The 18,952-nt window shown below is 38.0% G+C and overlaps 3 protein-coding genes across 4 annotated transcripts; 1 reads left to right on the plus strand and 2 right to left on the minus strand.

Annotated features, from left to right (window-relative positions):
• Positions 1-1,024: 1,024 nt before the first annotated feature.
• Positions 1,025-2,896, plus strand: LOC113712145 (protein JINGUBANG-like). The gene has a single exon (XM_027235436.2). The coding sequence runs from the start codon at positions 1,262-1,264 to the stop codon at positions 2,594-2,596; it is 1,335 nt and encodes a 444-aa protein (XP_027091237.1). The 5' UTR covers positions 1,025-1,261; the 3' UTR covers positions 2,597-2,896.
• A 1,394-nt stretch (positions 2,897-4,290) lies between these two features.
• Positions 4,291-9,890, minus strand: LOC113712385 (probable serine/threonine-protein kinase PBL21). 2 transcript variants are annotated; one of them, XM_027235783.2, is made up of 8 exons: positions 9,062-9,890; positions 8,795-8,952; positions 8,138-8,232; positions 6,043-7,085; positions 5,768-5,928; positions 5,466-5,542; positions 4,950-5,274; positions 4,291-4,785 (listed from the first exon to the last, which is right to left on the minus strand). In XM_027235783.2, exons 1-8 carry the CDS (start codon positions 9,246-9,248, stop codon positions 4,636-4,638), a joined length of 2,196 nt encoding a protein of 731 aa, XP_027091584.1. In that variant the 5' UTR covers positions 9,249-9,890; the 3' UTR covers positions 4,291-4,635. The 2 variants fall into 2 exon arrangements, with proteins under 2 accessions (XP_027091584.1, XP_027091585.1); XM_027235784.2 differs by lacking the exon at positions 9,062-9,890 and having other exon boundaries at positions 6,043-7,089; positions 8,795-8,935.
• A 4,250-nt stretch (positions 9,891-14,140) lies between these two features.
• LOC113711873 (strychnine-10-hydroxylase) lies at positions 14,141-17,328 on the minus strand. Its single transcript, XM_027235103.2, has 2 exons — positions 15,987-17,328; positions 14,141-14,876 (listed from the first exon to the last, which is right to left on the minus strand). Exons 1-2 carry the CDS (start codon positions 16,962-16,964, stop codon positions 14,247-14,249), a joined length of 1,608 nt encoding a protein of 535 aa, XP_027090904.2. The 5' UTR covers positions 16,965-17,328; the 3' UTR covers positions 14,141-14,246.
• Positions 17,329-18,952: the final 1,624 nt, after the last annotated feature.

An 18,952-nucleotide genomic window follows, 5' to 3' on the forward strand; every position in this document is an offset into this window, starting at 1 on the left:
AAAAAACTTTTTTTCCTTTTCCTTTTTTTTCTTTTCTTTTCCTTCCTCCCTTCCCGCTTCTTCTCCATTCCCCTTCCCTCTCCCCTGTTCGGCTGTTCCCCCTCCAACGTTCTGCCAATGAAGAAAGAACTTTTTTTTTTTTTTGCTTTTTTTCTCTCCCCCTCGCCTGCCCGCCACCCCTATCCTCCCATCTCCCCCGCCACCCCGGCGTCACGTGGCATTTGAACTTGCTCCTTCCAATGGACCCAACAGGGCTCGTTTTCAAGTTATCGGAAAGAATCCCGTTTGGCGGCGAACACAGTAAAGTCAGCACCTTTAGGACTCGTGAGCGCGGTGAAATGGAAATTGGGGACAAGTTTTGCGTTTCTACCAAGACTCCCGGTGGATGTGGTGGTTGGCGATGGAGGATCTGGTGGGTTGGGTGAGGGAGGAAAAAGAAGAAAAGTTGAAGGGAAATTTTTTGTGTATTAGAAAAGTTGAAGGGAAAATTTTTTTAAGTGTGTAGGTTAAAAACTTTGATAAATTTTTTGAGATTCCTGTAGCAAAAGTTATTAAAAAACTAGTAGCATACAGACTTGTAAAAAACTTGGGGTTCCAAACAGGCCCATTATAGTTCCCTTAGACACTTTATTGTACCTGAATATCATCCACCTCTAATTCAATAATTTATCTTAAATTTTGATTACAAAAACAATTACTTTAGTGCTGGTTTTTTTATCCAAATAAAAATCCCCTAATAGAGCTCTAAAGGTTAAACTCTCCAAAAGGCCGAAACTTTTTCTTTTTCCATTTTTTTTTTTTTGTATCTCTTTTGGTCCTATACCTGTCAGCCTACATGTCCAACCACAATCTCCTCATTAAACTACTTAAACCACCCCAACGAACACAAACTTCCGACCCGGATTATGAGGACCCGACAAATTCCTCTGCACGCAAGAATTACGTTTCTTGCTGACATGTGTCGACACCTCATTGGCCTCCACTCCCGCCTTCAAGACCTTTTATTCATTTATTTATTTTAATTCATCCCCTACAAAGTCTCCCTCCCATTCCTTCCTCCTCTTCATTCTCCAATCTCCATTGCCTCTATCCCTTGTCTAGTCTCTCATCAGTTTTCCCTTCCCTTTGATCATTTTCATATCTGGCCTTCTCTCCCGATTTTTGTTAAACCATTCGTCATTTTTTTTGGTTTAGTTTTCATGGTTGAAATACACAACATCTTTTTTGAATGATATAAGAAAAGGAAGGAGGAAGGCCAAGAATGTTTTCTGACACCTCAAGTTTGCCTCCAAAAATAGGCAACATGACCCATTCGGACCCCAACATTTGCTCCGCAGCCACAGATGATGAAATGGCCGCCCGGCACAGCAGCTTCTCAGGCTATGATGTTAGCCGGTTGAGCGGCGAGATGTCCCCCATGACGATGTCTCCCTGGAACCAAAATTCACCTTTTACCCAGTCCCCATGGTCCAAATTTGATGAAAATGTGCCACAAAATGTCCCTCAGAATGGCCTCATCGGTTCGCTTGTTCGCGAAGAAGGCCACATATATTCATTGGCCGCGAAAGAGGACCTTCTTTACACGGGTTCGGACAGCAAGAACATCCGTGTTTGGAAGAATATGAAGGAATTTACAGCATTCAAATCCAACAGCGGCCTTGTTAAAGCCATTATCATCTCCGGGGACAAGATCTTTACGGGTCATCAGGATGGAAAGGTCCGTGTGTGGAAGATTAATCCTAAGAACCCGAGTGTCCACAAGCGTTCAGGGACATTACCAACTTTCTTTGATATCTTCAAAGCCTCAATGAAACCTAGTAACTATATCGAGGTCAAACGTAAACGGACTGCCCTCTGGATCAAGCATGTTGATGCCATTTCTTGCTTGAGCATGAACCAAGAACAAGGGCTTCTTTATTCTGCCTCGTGGGACAGGACGTTTAAGGTTTGGAGGGTCGAAAACTCGAAGTGCCTGGAATCTGTTAAAGCCCATGATGATGCGGTTAATTCCGTTGTGGCCAGTGTGGAAGGATTGGTGTATACAGGATCCGCCGATGGGACTGTTAAGGTTTGGAGAAGAGAATCCAGTGGTAAAACAGTAAAGCATCATTTTATTCAAACCCTCTTGACTCAAGAATGTGCAGTGACTGCTTTAGCTGTGAATAAATCAGGATCGGTGGTTTATTGCGGCTCATCAGATGGGCTAGTCAACTTTTGGGAACGTGAGAAGGAATTGACCCATGGTGGTGTCTTAAAGGGTCACAAATTGGCCGTCCTCTGCCTGACTGCAGCAGGGAACTTGGTTTTCAGTGGATCGGCAGACAAAACCATATGCGTCTGGAGGAGGGAAGGAAATGTTCATACCTGTCTCTCTGTCTTGACTGGTCATACTGGACCAGTCAAGTGCCTGGCGGCTGAGGAGGACAAAGACTCCTCCACCGGTGATCAGCGGTGGGTGGTTTATAGTGGAAGTCTTGATAAATCAGTTAAGGTCTGGAGCGTTTCTGAGACAGCACCAGATTTGCGCCATATGGGTAACATGCAACCAGGCCAGGGTGATTCTCCTTGGGACTCGATACCTTCAGCAAAGTATTGATTACAACAGACCTGGAGGAGTCAGTCATTCATCAAAGTTTGGTCGACGATCCCGGTAATTAATTGCTAATCCATGATATTGCGATAGTCTTTTGTTGGATAAAATCGTGAAACAGGTGCGAGAGAGATCTTGATTCTGGACTTGGAAGTACCAATGCTAATGTGATATTCATGAGCGGATGGATGATTATGGACGACTGAAACAGTGTGTGGAGAGTTTACAATTCGCGAATAAAACTTGCTTGTAATTTAAGAACTACTTTAGCCTAGGATCCTTTATTTATAGAAAGTTCTTGATACATATTTATCTGTTATCTCCATGTTTAAGCTGTGTTTGGTGGTTCCACTAACAATGGATCGATAAGACGAAATTTGAAATCTTATTTTTTGAGTTTCCTGCACTGGTTGTCCTGAAGCTGGAAGAGTGACGATCAAAAGGTTGGCCGAATCTGTCCAGCCAAAAAGACTGGGGAGCCAACCCCCCCCCAAAAAAAACCCATTGCTAAATTATTCAGATCTTAAGTTTGACCCATTCCAACAATAATAATGATCATCCAGCAAGCATTTGGTAAAAGCACGGATCCCGTATTGATGTGTATGATTGGATTAGTACCTGCAAGCATGTTTACCGAATCCTCTACCACTCGTACCCCTCCTAAAGTTTGTTTCTCTCTAAATTGGAAATTCTTGTTTCTTCTTTCCAAGAATGGACTTTTAGGAACAAATTGAACGGACATTTGCTCGAGAGAGGGTGACCATAATATTTCTTCCCAGCAATATTATTTTCTATGATTGAGTTCAGACACTCCAATTTTATTGCTCACTATAACACTAGAGAAATCAAATTATGAGAAGTACCACAAAACACGACCAGAATGGCTACCCAGTTAATTGCAATTTTAATGCTTGGACCTCAATTATTAAATCAGCATCCTCACTTCTTAGTTGTTCTTAGCATTAACTACATGCAGAGGAGTAGGAAATATAATGGATATGTTAGTCCGTAAGACAGCAACTTTCTAGAGTATACTAGATTATTGACGGATCTTCAAGATTTTCCAGTTGTAAGGTCAAATTAACTATCCATTGTTGAAAGATAATCTGGGATTAGTTGCGGACAAGTTGCTGCCATTCCTTTGGACTTGACGTTTTATAATTACGAATTCCTGGAAAAACGATGGCTTTAATCCTTGGATATTCATTACCCAACATGACAAACAAGAGGGACAGAAATTGTAATTCAGATTCTTCGTAAAATGCTCTTTGGAGTGTGTTTGATATATCAACTACACCACGTAAATCAGGGGAAAAGTCCAGAAGATACAATTAGAGAACACAACCCATCAAATTTAGACAGGTTGATAATGTTCTGCTTGTGATCTGTACCTCCAACATCTCAGCCTCTTGTAATTGAGAAATTTAGAGGGCACTGCTGTTTTTCCAAGGAAAGAGAGAAATTTCCAAGTAAAACAGAAGTAGAGTCAAATTTACAAGGAAACACCAGAGCCTCATTCAGCTTTTCTGAGTGCCAAAATATTAATTTTTCTTTTCTTTGGGGTGCCCAAAGGTTTATATACTTCCCTTGCCCTTTCACATTACAAATCAAATAGGTTTCGTTTCTAAAAGGGCATAGAATCTTTTCCTCATTATTCACCTGACCGTCTATGATAAGTGCTGAGAAACTTGATGATGAAATGAAACTGAACACGAAGCATATTGGATTGCCATCTATTTGAACATTTTGAAGCAACTGATCCTGTGCTATAGAGTTCAAGTCTTGGGCAAGAGAACAAAGTGTCACTTTCACTGATCAACGCTACAGGTTACTTTTTCACTGAAAGGTTGATGACCAAGGTCTAAAGGACAAAATGATGAAGAAAATTGAAACTAACTCGTGTTTTTCTTTATAGCCATGAAATTTGGCTCTAGAAGTGAGCAAGAAGCATATACAGACAATGTTACACAGAAGTACACTCGTAACCGTAAGAATTTACTACACACTCACCAGTCAAAGATAAGGGACTACTCTAGGTGGACTTCTTAGTGAGAAAGCCTCCGAGAATGCTTTCTTCTTGATGTAGTACTTATACCTGGATTCAATCCATTGATGTGCCCGCTTCTACTACCGATTGAGTTTGAATCCAATACCAGAGGAACAACTTTACCCCCTCCTTCTAGTATTCTGAGAACCTAATATAATTTGAAAAAGTTATCAGTGCATAAATTTCCACCTTTCTTAAACGAATTAGAAAAAATAGCTAGACAGAAAGGCAAGACTAGTTCTGTCAACATTAGTGCAGAGGAGAGAATGCTACGGGTGATAACCATATTAAATTAACACAGGGAGGGGAAACCTTTGACATTGGGGGCCGTAGATCAGGATCTTTCTGTAGGCACAAGGATGCAGCATGGCTCATTGCCCGTAGTTCATATGGGAAACTTTGGAGCTCATAACTAACCAAGCAGGGATCCAGAAACCTCTGTTTATCTGCTAAAGAATGGCTTTCTTCCAGAGTACCCAAAGGGTGAAAGTTCTTGAACAGAAATTGCTGTCCACTGTAATTTGGCAAGGCGCCAGTTTTTTCACCCGTAATTAGCTCTAATAACACTAGGCCAAAAGCATATATGTCAACTTTCTCTGTAACTTTGGCATCAGTGAAGTACTCTGGTGCAAGATACCTACAGATATCAAAGCAGTTCAGCCAAATTAAGTTTGATTCACAAAACAAGTTCAGAAACATGTCAAGATATATAACTGAGGAAAATTCAACACACGGATTAAAATGAACGCTTCTACTACATTATTCTTTTAGAATTTAAGGTAGTCATAAATGAATAATATATAGTGACAAAACAAAGTATTAAATTACCCATATGTCCCAATAACTTGCTCCTCATCACAAAGTTCCCATTCACGATGTAGTCTAGCAAGACCAAAATCTGCAACCTGAAAAGAATGCACTATATAATTGGGATGAAAATGATTATTTGACAGAGAAAATACACAAACTGTCAATAAAAAGCCAGAGTTGAGAGGTGGGTGCATGCTATTCAAAGATCTCAAATGGAATAGATTTTACTAATTCAGAAAATACTTGTAAACAGATTACTCCGATTTAATCACAGTTGCATGCTAAATTATGCAAACTAAATGCTTCTAGCAACCATTTACCAGAGGTTCAAAATCATGGGTCAGGAGGATGTTGTGAGGCCTCAAATCTCTATGTATTATACATCCCACCCTGCAATCTTCATGGAGATATCGTAAGCCTCTTGCTGTTCCAATAGCTATTTTGAGTCGCATGTCCCAATCAAGAATTGTATCCAAGTTTCCTATCAATTTTAAAAACATCATCCAAGTCAGAGTGCCGCAGTTTGCTATAGTTGAGTAACTGAAATGGGGACTCCACTCTTTTATGTATCAACATGAAAGGGAACAGAAAATACCATGTAAGTGTAGATCCAAGGAGCTGTTGCATATGTACTCATATACTAATAATCTCCTCTTCTGCTCAACGCAAAATCCAATCAATAGCACAACATTTCTATGTTGCGCACAGCTTAAAACTCGCACTTCCCTACAGAAATCAGCGTCCCTTTGAGATCCAGAAAACTTCAGCTGTTTAATTGCGACAACTAGTCCATCCCTCAAAATACCTCTGTAAACCAAACCAAACCCTCCTTCAGCTAGGAAATTCATATCTGAGAAACCGTCTGTAGCCTCCTCTAGCTCTTCATAAAGGAATTGCCTAGGGGGCTTTCCAAAAGCTGGTGCCTTCTGTTGACATTGTGAACATAAAGGAGGGGGTGTTGACAAAGTTCTGCACAAAGAAACTGCATCTCTGATGTTCGAGTTAAATTCAACATCTTTACCATAGGTTAGATTGTGTTTATGCCCTTCTGTCAACATACATGGCACAAGGTGGTGATGGTCATCTCTCATAGGTAGTGCTGTCTTTTGCAATCCATTTTGGCAGTCTCCAATTTCTTGGGCTTTCTCGCTTATCTTGTGGTTCTGAGGAATCCAAAAGATTCTTTTATCATCCAAATTTAAATTTTCTGAGCTCATAGAAAGGGTTACAGTCCTTTCCTCAACTGAATCTGGCAAAGCAAGTGGATGACCAAAGCCATTAGGTTTATGGCTAGGAGTGTGCTTGCCCGTAGTTAGTTTTTCATAAAGGGGATTTTGTTGATACACAAGGAATTTAGAAGTGGCAGTGTCAGGACTGGATAATGAAGTTTCTCCGGAGGTTTTTGTGTAGGATGTGCTTGGCTCCTCAGGGCTACTCACAGGAGTCGAATGCTTCACCCTCTGTCCATGCAACTTCTGCACATCCAAAACAGGTGAAGCAGCAGCAGAATAAAAAGGGGTTTGAATTTCGTCTGAGCATTCAAGATTGAGCCTAAGGACTTTTGGCTGTGAACCCTTCATAACTACAATGTTGCAGTGAAGCTGATCCGTGCAATGCCGAAGTTCTAGCTTCAGTTTTCTGGCTAAGGAGAACAAAACTTTTGAGTGAGTGTTGTATTTCTGAGCAGACAGTCACATGAACTAGGTGATTAAATGTTATTTTCCATTAAGGTGATGAGAGAACAAGATGGCTAAGAAATAAAATTTGATTAACAACCCTTAGAAACTCATGTAACAGCTTAGGCAGACATGCAAGGTTGAAGGTTGATAGCAACATAAAAATACATGTAATTCAAATAAAAAAATAACTAATGGTATCCATCTTGATGACAATATGAGCAAGCATTGATCAAGTCATGTCCGACAAATGCAACTCCAAAACAATGGCTCCGATGCTTCTAGTCAGGTCTAAGTGACATAAGTGGTCTAAAATGCAGGTAGTTAGCCAAACAAGGTTAACAACTAAAGAAATCTGCCACAGCAGAACTCTGAATTGCATTGAAGGGAAAGACATTAAGATAATGACTCGAACAGACCAGCAAGTAAACTAGAACCAACTCAACCAATTATTAACACACAGGAGATCCTTGATTAGAATTTATTCAGATTCTAGTCTAAAGTAAAATCAACTTTAATTCTCTTCACGAATAAAGACCAACGAAATGGAGTGATGATCCATAAACATCGTTGACGTGTTTAGAACTCATCGTTTCAGGGAATACTTTATAGATATTGCATTCCAATTATTATAAGCAGCAATTTGCTTATAATTATTGGGATTTGGAGCAGGACCAGTAATTGGTTTAAGGTATTAACACTTAGGATTGGATATAGCACCAATTCTTTGATATATTTGAAGTGTTAGTGAAGTTTAACTACTTACTGATCCAAATTACTATTAAGCATATAACAAATCGAGAACTACAACCCTTTCCAGACCTTTATATGCACAACTAAATCGCTGGATGAGTTTTCTCACATGCCCTTCAATCAGAAGAGATATAGAGGCAAAAGCTATCATATCTTGGGGAACAGTTTATTAGAAGCTAACAAGACCAAGAAAAGAAGACATCGTAAACACAGAAAACCAAGACTTAGAAAATAAGAAATAATACATTTATGTTAAATTACTTGTCCAATACGACCCATTTGGCTGCATTATCCTTTGCTTCAGCTGCCACAGTGCCAGCAGGTGTAGCAGAAACGACTTTGATACGCACTCTGACCTACAAACAACACCAAGCATAACTCCGATTTGTTTCTCATTTTTAGTCAAATGTCTTGCTCTCATAAGCAAACAACAAATTATGTCTGATAACATTCGATTTTAAGCAATATAGCAAACTACCGTAGTCATTAATAACACTTCCCTCAGTAAACATATCAGGAATTGACTCCTTATCCCTACATTCACCGCTATTGGCATCACAGCCCATTGTCCTCCAAACCCCAACTCCAATTCAAAAAGACCCATCATAATTCTTCTAAAACTCAAAAGTAGTGCGACAAAAGGGATCTTTCATCTATTTAATACAAGTAATGATTTTTGTTTCCTTCGTTAATGCTCTAAACTTTAGATTTTACCACGTGTGACAAAAACAACACTATCAAAATTACCTAATTACCCATAAAAGTAAAAAAAAAATAAAGTTTAAAAGGTCTTGAAAGATGAAATCAGCATGGAATCTAGGAGAAGACAAAGAGGCCAATCATCATCCCTTGAAAGTTACACTACAAAGTAAAAAGTAGAAATGCAGCAAAATTTTACTACTAGTCACTAAAACGTACATCAATTCGATCTTGAAATTGAAGAACCATTTGAGAACACGACTCAGAGATCTGGCCAATCCGGTCAGGCAACTTGTTCGTCGACGTAAGGTCAGCACCGCCAGCAGCAGCACGGCAGTCTCCTTTCAACCTCGGAAATCCCCAAAATCTCCTCCTCCCTGCATATATTACACGCACTAATCACACCTTCCCAAAAAAAAAAAGTCGAAGTACTACTAGCAGTAGCTTGAGAATTACGGATATGCTTAAGAGTGCAGAAATTCTAACCGGTTTTCTCCTCGGGAAACACGGCGAGCAAGGTAATGCAGTCGCCGGGATGGACGACGTGAGTCAATGCCCAAGCCATTGCCGTCTTCGTGATCACCTTCTCTGCCTTCACGGCCACGATGACTTGCTCCGACGACATTTTTCCGGCAGCACTCCTAGGTGTCAAAGTCGCGTTGCTAATTTGCATTTAACAGCTCCGGTGATCGTAAAATTTAGTGCCGGAGAAAAAGATTTTTGGTGAGAGAGAAGAATATGAAGCTGGTTAGCTGTGTAGGCTTCCCCCCAGCTTTTTTTTTCCCCAAGTGCTCCAGTCGAGTTTGTAATGCACTAGTTGCAATGCTTGTTTCAGTAGGCCAACGACTCCTTTGGTAAACAAACGTGACCTGTTAAGAAATTTTTTTTTTTTTTTTTTGACGATTTTTTAATTCCTCAATTTGGGATTTTACATAAAGAGTAACATATAGTAATTCTTGATCCCAAAAAAAAAATTTCTGAACACATTTAGATATTGGCAAAAAATTAGATACTTAATGCTATTTTCTAGAAAATTATTCCTGGCTTCTAAATTTCAAAATTCATTACGACCGACACTGACCATCGACACGGCAAAAAAAAAAGGAAATACAAAGATATGTAAGAAAAAGGAGAAAATAAAAGTTGATTATGGACAATAACTATCTTTCAATTGAACTTTGGTTTAGTTTTATGCTGAAAATGAACAGATTAATTGGTTTCAACAAAATAATTAAAGACACCTGATTAATCAATTGTGCCATGCAAAAGGGTCGGTACAACTTTTAGATATTGTTCAAAATATTTATTACATATATCTACAAAAACATTTATGTAACGTAGGTTCCGTAATAGCATTACATATATATATATATATATATATATATATATATATATATATATATATATATATATATATATATTTTGGTCTTCTTAACAATATAAACAATGTCGATTTGCATATAAATGAAAAAAGCTCAAAATCCAGTCAAGGCCATTGAATAATGACAGAAGGAATGAATGGACAACTTGAGATTACAGGTTGGAGTAGCTACCAGTTCATTTTCTTTAGAAGAAGAGAAAGGTTGAGAAAATTCAACACAACTAACGTATGCATGTCATGTATACAGCAAACAATGATAAGCGTTGTTTCTATCACTTTACTTGAATCGGGCCTAGAGTTGGGAGTCTTGCTGGCACCCGATTTCCCACAATTATAATATGAGTTTTGACCCACAAATAATAATAATAATGATTATTCTCATTAACTGAACCGGATTTCAGCTCATGTTATCTGGGAAGGTCGCTGTTGCCTGTTGGCTTAAGAAATTAGACCTCCATTATTGATTTGTATTTTTCTTTTTTTTGCCCTTTTACGTGTCTCTTATGCCAACCCGGTTGGACATTTGCCTAATCTGCTCAAGTTGCGTATTTCTGGTTTGGTTTTACGATGAGGACCACATTGGGGTCTGTCCAATTGAATTTAAATTCTTGGTTGAGACCTTGAAGTTTGAGCAGTGGAAAGAAAAGAATGGTACTAATAATTTAAGGTGGCGTGACCATCTTGAGTTGGGGAGAGCTGCAATGATGGATCTTCATCATCATAGGCAGCCACCCAGACACGGTCATGGAATTAATACAAAGGTCGTGAAAGTGATTTGAGGGGGATGAATGGACGGTTGCCATTTCAAGACGATGAGAACTGTTGATTGAGAAATGAAAAATGTGTATGTAGATAGTGCAGAAGGCGCTTGCGACAGCGCCTCTCATCAGTGAATCTTGAGGTCACAAGTTCGAGTCTCCATTCCACTGGATTCCTCCGTGCACTTAACGTGTTCGGGCCGGGTTGGGGCTCCGGGTCCAGGCCGCAAGGGATTAGTCGGGCCTGATAAGGATTGATCCGGACACCTCTGTGAACGCATCTCTCCGAAATTATAGATCGCATGCAAGAATTTTTATATGGATCAAAATATGTTTCCGAGATTTTATAGATTATTCGTCCATCAATATAGCTCTCGCACCACAAACAAAAACAAGATTCGAACACACGATTTATGTTGTCGCAGAGGATGACCTTAAAAAAGGGAGAGTGGAAAACGGATGGGCATGTTGTTGTCAAGGAGGGATCAGGGCAGCCCACACAAGAACCGAATCATGTGATTACAATTATGATGCAATTAATGCAACCAAATCATTAGTTCTCATCATTCAAAGAATAAGCGCAGTTTGTGAGATACTTGGCCAATTATTCAGCTAAGTGGGCCTTTATTTGTCTGCAAATCGTGATTGTCTTGCGATATTTCTTGCTGGAGTTGAAAACGCATTATCATCCTTTGTCCTCTTATTAACACAGTCCTCGTTTATGAGTGATTAAAAAAAAAAGAAAAAAAAGGAAAAATGAACTTCTTCTCAAATATCGCAATCTATCAGCACACTATTGTTAATTTCGGTTTGGCAAACTTAAAACTCTCCCCTTACCCTTTTTTGCCTTGTGGCTATGATCTCAACTGCAAAGCTCCTCAAACGCACAGTTGTATTTTCAACCTTTTCGAATGGTCATTCCAACTTTGTTAGTGAGAATGTACACTCAAACCACAAATATATTATGCCTTGTTCTCAAACCGTACAAGGGGATAGCACACTTCGTCGTCAAAATAATGCAAAAGTAAAATAAATTATTATCTCTTTGTTGTCTAATCTGAGGCCGTTCATTTGGATGGAAGTAATCGATGAGCAAAGAAATGATTCAGAAACATATTATTTGGAATAATTATTATAACAATTTTATAATGTGATGTATATGAGATCAAAAAAATTATTAAAAAATATATATATATTAAAAAATATATTTATGATACAAACAAATAATTTTTGTGCAAATAATGTCTATTCAAACACGCCTTAAACTTATTATTTTTCTCCATTTGAAAGTTTAAGCCGGGAAGAAAAGTAACGAAATAGAATAAACATAATATGTCTCGCTAAATCTTTTTTTTTTTTGGTAATGTCATTTTTACCAGTTAAACAAACATCTAGTTATTTGATTAAATGGACATATTTCTAAGTTCAACATGTTACTTATCTTGTCTCTTGTTTTCTCTCCTAAGGCCCCAAACTACAGAAAATATATAGTCGTAATATTTTGTTCTCTTTCTTTTCTTCTCTCATCTAAACTCTCAAACTAGGCATAAATCTTGCACGGGGATGAAAAAGCGAAAATGGCTTGAGCGCCAATCCTTTGTTATATGCTTCTCAACTGGACTGGGATTCGGCTTTTATTTATTGATTTATTTGGGTTCTGAGCACCAGCGGAGGTGGCGGTCAGGTTGTTGATCATTTGCCTAGGATGTTCATGAAAGTAGAGGTCCGGGAGGACAGAGTACTCGGCCCAACCTATCATGGCTTGGGTCCTCACTTTACGGACAGCCTGGCCACACAAAAATGTTGGCGTACGATTGGTAAAACAAACCATAACACGAACCATCTTGAGTCTACAAACCATTACACAAACCATTATCCCCAAATAAATGGATTTTGTGGATCAATTTTAAAAAATTCCGTAAGCTCTTGAAATCCTAAAGAGCTAGTCTGATACCGTAGGAATTTGACCTGGCCATTAGCTAATTACTAGTAATTTGGAAGCAAGGCAAAGAGCAATGGTACTTTTAGAATTTGATTACTAGCAATTTTAGAATTTGATTAGCAAATCCGACCCCCGGCCACATATTAATTGATTGCCTATTTCTGATCCCATGACTTGTTTAGTACTTTTTTTTTTTTTTTTTTGTCATTCATTACTTAACGACTTTACTTCTACTTTTATTCCTACTCTAACATAATCTAGGAGGAGAGGAGGATTGAACCGCCGTTAGACCAAATGAGTATAATATGCATCCGCATGGATTTAAGAAAATCACATAATGTAACAAATCTTTGGCGGTGACCAACAGGGCAAAAGGCTGTTGGTTCCATGACCCGTTTAGTACTATTTTTTTTTTTTTGTCAACAACGATATATTATATAACCTACTCTATCCTAATGTAGGGAGAGGGAGAGCTTAAGGAGGCTTGTGTATTAGGGGCTAGTGGGTATACAGACCCGTTTAGTACTTCCAATGTGATTTACTAACTCATTTTGCAACTTCCTCAAAACCGGGGGACTGGGACTGCAAGGCTCTTAAAAGAGGCAGTAGCATTTTGGCTGAGGAGTTAGATAGATTTTTTTTTCCTTTTGACTTAACTCCATTTTGCAATCTCAAACTTGCAGCACTTTTTTACTTTACATTCTAAATTTTAATTTTGAACGCTTTACAATCTAAACTCTCAATTTTGGACACTTTGCATCCTTAATTCTCAAATTTATTCGATTTAAATCTAATAAACGACAAAATTAGCAAAATTAACGAGATAAAGAGTGATGTGAATTAATGAGAATGTATAGTTTTGTTCTAATTGCAATTGACAAAAAGTCTTTTGTTGATTGATGTGGATCACGACTTTCGTGGTTACGATTAATTATGTGATAATTGACAAAAAAATCTTTCCTTGATTGATTTGGATCACGACTTTCGTGATTACCATTAATTACCGAGAGAAGTTTTGGATCAACAAGTCGCACCCGAGTACACGGTGACAATTGACAACCCTTATTAATTTGGTGCTCACGATCAATTATTGAGAGAGACTACGATAGTCTAGAGAAGTTTTGGATCAACAATCATTATCCCCCAGCGTTGTCATTTCTAGCTTTATTTGTCATTTCCAACCTTTTTATTAGTCTTTTTTTAGCCCTTTTATCACTACTCAATTTGAGCATATATCATTGATGTATTGAACAGGCACCTGATGATACTATTGATTGACAGTGTTGAATTTGGTTCGCAGTTCAGTTGAGGCTTCCTGAACTTTTTTTGTCTCCCGGCTAATTACTCTTTTCATGTTCTGCAAGTGCATATAATCCTGTGGTCCGACGGATAAGGCCCTAGTAAATATATTTGCAACTTAAAGTCTTGGTAAGGTTTGTGCATGAAATGAAGCATAAACTACTACATATTTAAAACGCAACATATACTCCTGAAAAATAGGTATAGATGCTACATATTCTTCACACCATCCTTGGATGAGGCATCTTCAAATACAATATACATAGATTATTTGGATAAGACTTAGATTTATTAATAAAGATTAGGAGACAGGCGGGGTGCAATTAGCACATCAAGAGGCGTGGCTTTGGCATTTGTCAATCCAGCGCTCTCAGTCATATCAACCGGTTCATCGCTCGGCTTTGAGATGTCAAATGCATGAAGCAAATCTGCTAAAACCAGGTGTATCATTTGAATGCCAAAATGCAATCCAGGGCAAATTCTTCTGCCTGCGCCAAAGGGGACCAGTTCGAATTGCTTTCCATTGATTTCAACATCTTTATGAGTCGAAAGGAACCTCTCAGGCCTATATTCGGATGGATCATCAGGCCATATGTTTGGATCCCGCTGGAGTTTCCACAGGTTAAATATCAGCCTCGTGCCTTTGGGGACATGATAATTACCACCACCGAAAGTGCAGTCTTCATTGAAGTCCCTAGTAACGCCCAGTGGAGAAGCTGGGTACAGCCGAAATGTCTCTTTGACAATGGCTTGAAGGTAGACCAGATTGTTGATGTCTGATTCTGTTACTCGTCTATCCTTGCCAATGTGGAGATCTAGTTCTTCTCGAGCCTTTCTCAGGACTTGAGGATTGTTCAACAAGAGAGATAGTGCCCATGTTAGCATAACTGCTGTGGTGTCACTCCCACCAGACATCAAATTCTGTTAAGTCCGAATAAGTCAGTATAGCATTAGTAGAAACAATAGTATTAACTATTTTCTTTGCCACATAAATAAAGGGAAAAGGGGAGAAAAAGAAGAAGAAGAAAAGTCTCGTGCTACCAGTAGGATTATAAACTCCAATTTTCATGGAAGTCTATTTCATGTTATATTCTTTAAGAAAAGCCTAGGATGGTTTGAGCTAGCGGAGCAAATCATATGTACATTGCTAGGGATGGCAACGGGACGGGGTTGGGGCGGGGGACCCCTCCCCCGTCCCCCGCCCCGTTGCCTATTAGTTCCCCCCGTCCCCCATCCCGTCCCCCACCTCCCGCTCCCCCGCCCCGCCTTGTCCCCGCCCTGCCTTGCCCCGCTTCCCCCGCGGGGTTAATAAAATTTTATTATACAATTTTATTATAATTAAATTTTAATAAATAATCAAGTATTAAAATATCAACACATCATCAAATTATTATTCATTGTAATTTTACAATTGAAACTCATAAAAATAATCAAACAGAAGTTATTTGAATACAATCCAATATGATGAAATAAATATAACTAAAATAGTCAAATTTTCACTTTTTGTACAAATGCAATCACTAATTTTTCATTGTGTTTGTGCTTTTTTTTTAGAAAAAAGTGTTATTCTATTAAGTGTAATTAGAAATTTAGTATAAATGTATTAGTAAATTTAGTATAACTATTTAATAAATTCTATTAGTAGACATGTATAATTATTCATATAATTGATAATATCAATTATATTACATAAACTAATATACATTATATAATACATCTAACTAATAATATCATTATCATAAGTTTATAACTAATTAACTTACATATAATATATAGTCATTTATATATATATATTTATATATATATATATTTTTTGCGGGTGGCGGGGCGAGGGTATACTCCCCCGCCCCCAGTCCCATTTCTAAGCGGGGGGAAATTCCCCCCGCCCCAACCCCCACCCCATGAGCCCCCGCGCGGGCACCCGCCTCCATTGCCATCCCTATACATTGCAGAGCAGTAGATGAAAGAAAATGTAAGCCAAAAGGAAAAAAAAAAAAAAAACGACGATATTTCGCTTAAAATAGTGCATACTAGGCACGTGGCCTTGACAATGGTGTCAGCATCATAGCCTCCAGCAAGGTTCATTATTTCTCCTTGGCCACCTTGGGTGACCGAGAGCATTACGTCCATGAAGTCTTGTTGGCCATCACCCTTGCCGGACTCTTTTCTTCGTTTATGCTCCTTCAGCCATCCCTCAACAATCTGATCCATTTCTTTAGCAGTTTCCTTCAGTTTCTTCTCGTGTCCTTCTAAGTCTAACCAACCCAAGAAAGGAACGAAGTCGGCCACCACATATATCCCAACTAAATGAAAGAAATCCCTCGCCGCCTTCTGGCACTGCCTGGCTTCTTTCTCCTCACTGACATCTATTGCTCCCCCAAAGTATCTTTTTCCGGCAATCATTCTTATAATCACGTTTAAAGTCAAGTCCCCAAACCACCGCTTCATATCAACCAAAGCACGACCCTTTGATGACTCCCTGTAAAGCTCTTTCACGGAAATCCCAGTTTCAGAAACTCTCACATGCTTGAGGAGCTCGAGCCGGCGAGCAGAGAGCAATTTTTGGGAAATTATTTTGCGGATCTCGCTCCAAAATGGGCCGTAAGGAACGAAGCCAAACATGGCATAGTTGTAGCCGAGGAGTTTAGCTGCTAAACTAGTTGGTCGTTGTGATACAACCGTATCCTGGGAGGTGAAAAGCTCCTTCGCCATTTCCAGGCTACTGACTACCACGGCCCTGTGAACTCCGAGTCTTAGGGTGAAGGATGGCCCGTATTTGTCAGCCATGCCTCCCAATATTATGTGGGCGAGCTGTGAGCCTCCAGCTAAGAGGTGGAGGTGACCAATTATGGGCCATGCGCCGCCTGCTTCAACCGGTAAACGGCTTTTGATTGGTCTAACTTCAGCCTGCTTAGAGTTAGCAGTCCTCCAAAGTAAAAAGGAGAGAACAAAAGCCAATACAAGTAGCCCAACAGCTGCAGCCCTAGGGTATAAGAGAAGCAATTCCATAGCTAAGTTTTGGGTAGAAACACGGTGGTATGCATATGCCACTCTTATCTTATTGTTATCTCTACCTTGTATATAAAAGAAAGAGAGGTTATGTGCCAGCCGCTCCTAGGCAGTTCAATTGGTTATGGCACCCTCCGTAGGAGCTGTTGTCCAGCCCCGTCAGGATTCGAGTCTCATGATTATCATGTTTGGGGATGAATCTCTCCTTCTAGATCGATGGAGAATTAATCGGGTTCGATTTATCGGATAGTCCGAATATTTCCTCCTTCAGAAAAAAAAAAGAAAAAGTATAGTCTCTTATTTTGATAAGTGTTAGTTTCTACCTGTAGTTGAATTTTTACTTCATTATTTTTTTTGATTAGTCAAAAGTCATAAATATCTCTCCTCTAAATTCTTTTTTCTTTCTCTTTTTGCTTCTGCTTTTAACTTTCATCTCTCTTTTTTTTCTTCATCTTTCTTTTTCCCCTTCAAATTTTTTATTTATAATTAATTATACTAAGATTATTTTTTTACTATTTTTTTAGATGATTATTGTTGACCATGGAGAGGTATCGTAATAATCAACTGATTTAAACTGTCACTTCCTATTCCATCAATTTTAACTCTTTAATCCAGTATTTTGCTTTTTTTTTTCTTTGTTCCTTCATCTCAATTTTTTTCTGCCTTTCTTCATTTTGCTCAGTCAATCCATTTTTTTTCCTTTTTCCTCTATAATTAATTGAATGTATGCTTTTCTTGCACGGGAATGGATATTTCTTTTATTCCATTGTTCAAAAATCATGATTCATGAATCATGATATCTTTTTTTTAGGAGAAACATTAATAATAGATTTTTTACCTCCATTACTCCTACTGTCCGGTATATTCCATTTTCTTTTTATTCCTATTCTTCCCTTGTTTCACGTTGCCAAATATGGATTTAACTTTTTTTAACAGTATTTTTTTAACTTTTTTATATTAACTGTATTTTTTTAGCCTTTATCATTTTTCTTTTTTTGCCTCTTTGTTCTGTTACCTCAGTGTATTTATTTATTTATTTATTTTGGCTTGATCTCTTTGATTTCATTAAGTTCTCTATTATTTTGGTTCTGCAAATCGATTTTCCTTTCGTGCGATTTGTCTTAAATCGATTTTCCATTCGTGCGGTTTGAAAAGCCTTCCATTCAACTTTTTTGAAAGTTTTATTATGAATTTGTAGGATAGAAGTTTTTACATGATGATGTCTTGTTTGAAAAAGAAACAGTGGTGAAATTTTATGCATTTGTAATTATAATAACATGATATTTGAATTTTATGAAGCATATATCATTTATGTTAATATTGAACTGGTTTTGCATTTCTCATGTGTTTAGTTTTTGAATCTGTGCTATTGTTTGTCCATACAATACAGTATATATCTCTATTAAATCACAATAAATAAGTTGTAGCAAACTTTTGAAACATTCCACTAAAGATAAACTTTTATAGGCTCATTTTTTGATAATTATAATTTCTTTTTATTTGAAAGCAAATTATAGTGTCATGAATTTTAGCAATAATTTTATAGATAGGTCTACACTGTGCTTGCACGGTCTGTTTCCTTATAGTGCCTATTATATATATATATATATAATAGTCGTATCATCATTCTTATCCTTTCATGTTTTTTCTTTCTTACGTGGCTTAACGAGACGGTAAGTAGTTTCCTACGTGACTTGCTCCTATTTTGTTTAGATATATATCAATTATTATTTCCTATAAGAATTCTTAATATTATATGATTCTTATTTCCTACTCAAAAAGGAACTGGAAAGTAATGCGATATAAATAAAAAAGACATAAATATCTCTATTAGATATATCTCCAAATTCATGTCAATAATTTGTGTACTGCATAGCGAACCGAAGTAAATAAAAATTGTTATCATTGCAAGAAATAGAAAAGTAATCAATTTAAAAAAGAATCATTAGTAACAGAAGTCAATATGTGATGTTGGAAACATGATTCTT

This window comes from Coffea arabica, chromosome 10e (assembly GCF_036785885.1).
Source record: "Coffea arabica cultivar ET-39 chromosome 10e, Coffea Arabica ET-39 HiFi, whole genome shotgun sequence".
NCBI lineage: Eukaryota > Viridiplantae > Streptophyta > Magnoliopsida > Gentianales > Rubiaceae > Coffea > Coffea arabica.

Bases quoted from the DNA above. Each gene is read 5' to 3' on its own strand.
- LOC113712145 (XM_027235436.2), top strand. From the start codon at position 1,262: ATGTTTTCTGACACCTCAAGTTTGCCTCCAAAAATAGGCAACATGACC.
- LOC113712385 (XM_027235783.2), bottom strand. From the start codon at position 9,248: ATGCAAATTAGCAACGCGACTTTGACACCTAGGAGTGCTGCCGGAAAA. The intron at 8,233-8,794 runs GTACGTTTTAGT...TGTTGTTTGTAG, and splicing joins AATTTCAAGATCGAATTGAT to GTCAGAGTGCGTATCAAAGT. The intron at 5,929-6,042 runs GTATTTTCTGTT...TAAAATTGATAG, and splicing joins CTTGGATCTACACTTACATG to GAAACTTGGATACAATTCTT.
- LOC113711873 (XM_027235103.2), bottom strand. From the start codon at position 16,964: ATGGAATTGCTTCTCTTATACCCTAGGGCTGCAGCTGTTGGGCTACTT. The intron at 14,877-15,986 runs GTATGCACTATT...CGGACTTAACAG, and splicing joins TTGTCAAGGCCACGTGCCTA to AATTTGATGTCTGGTGGGAG.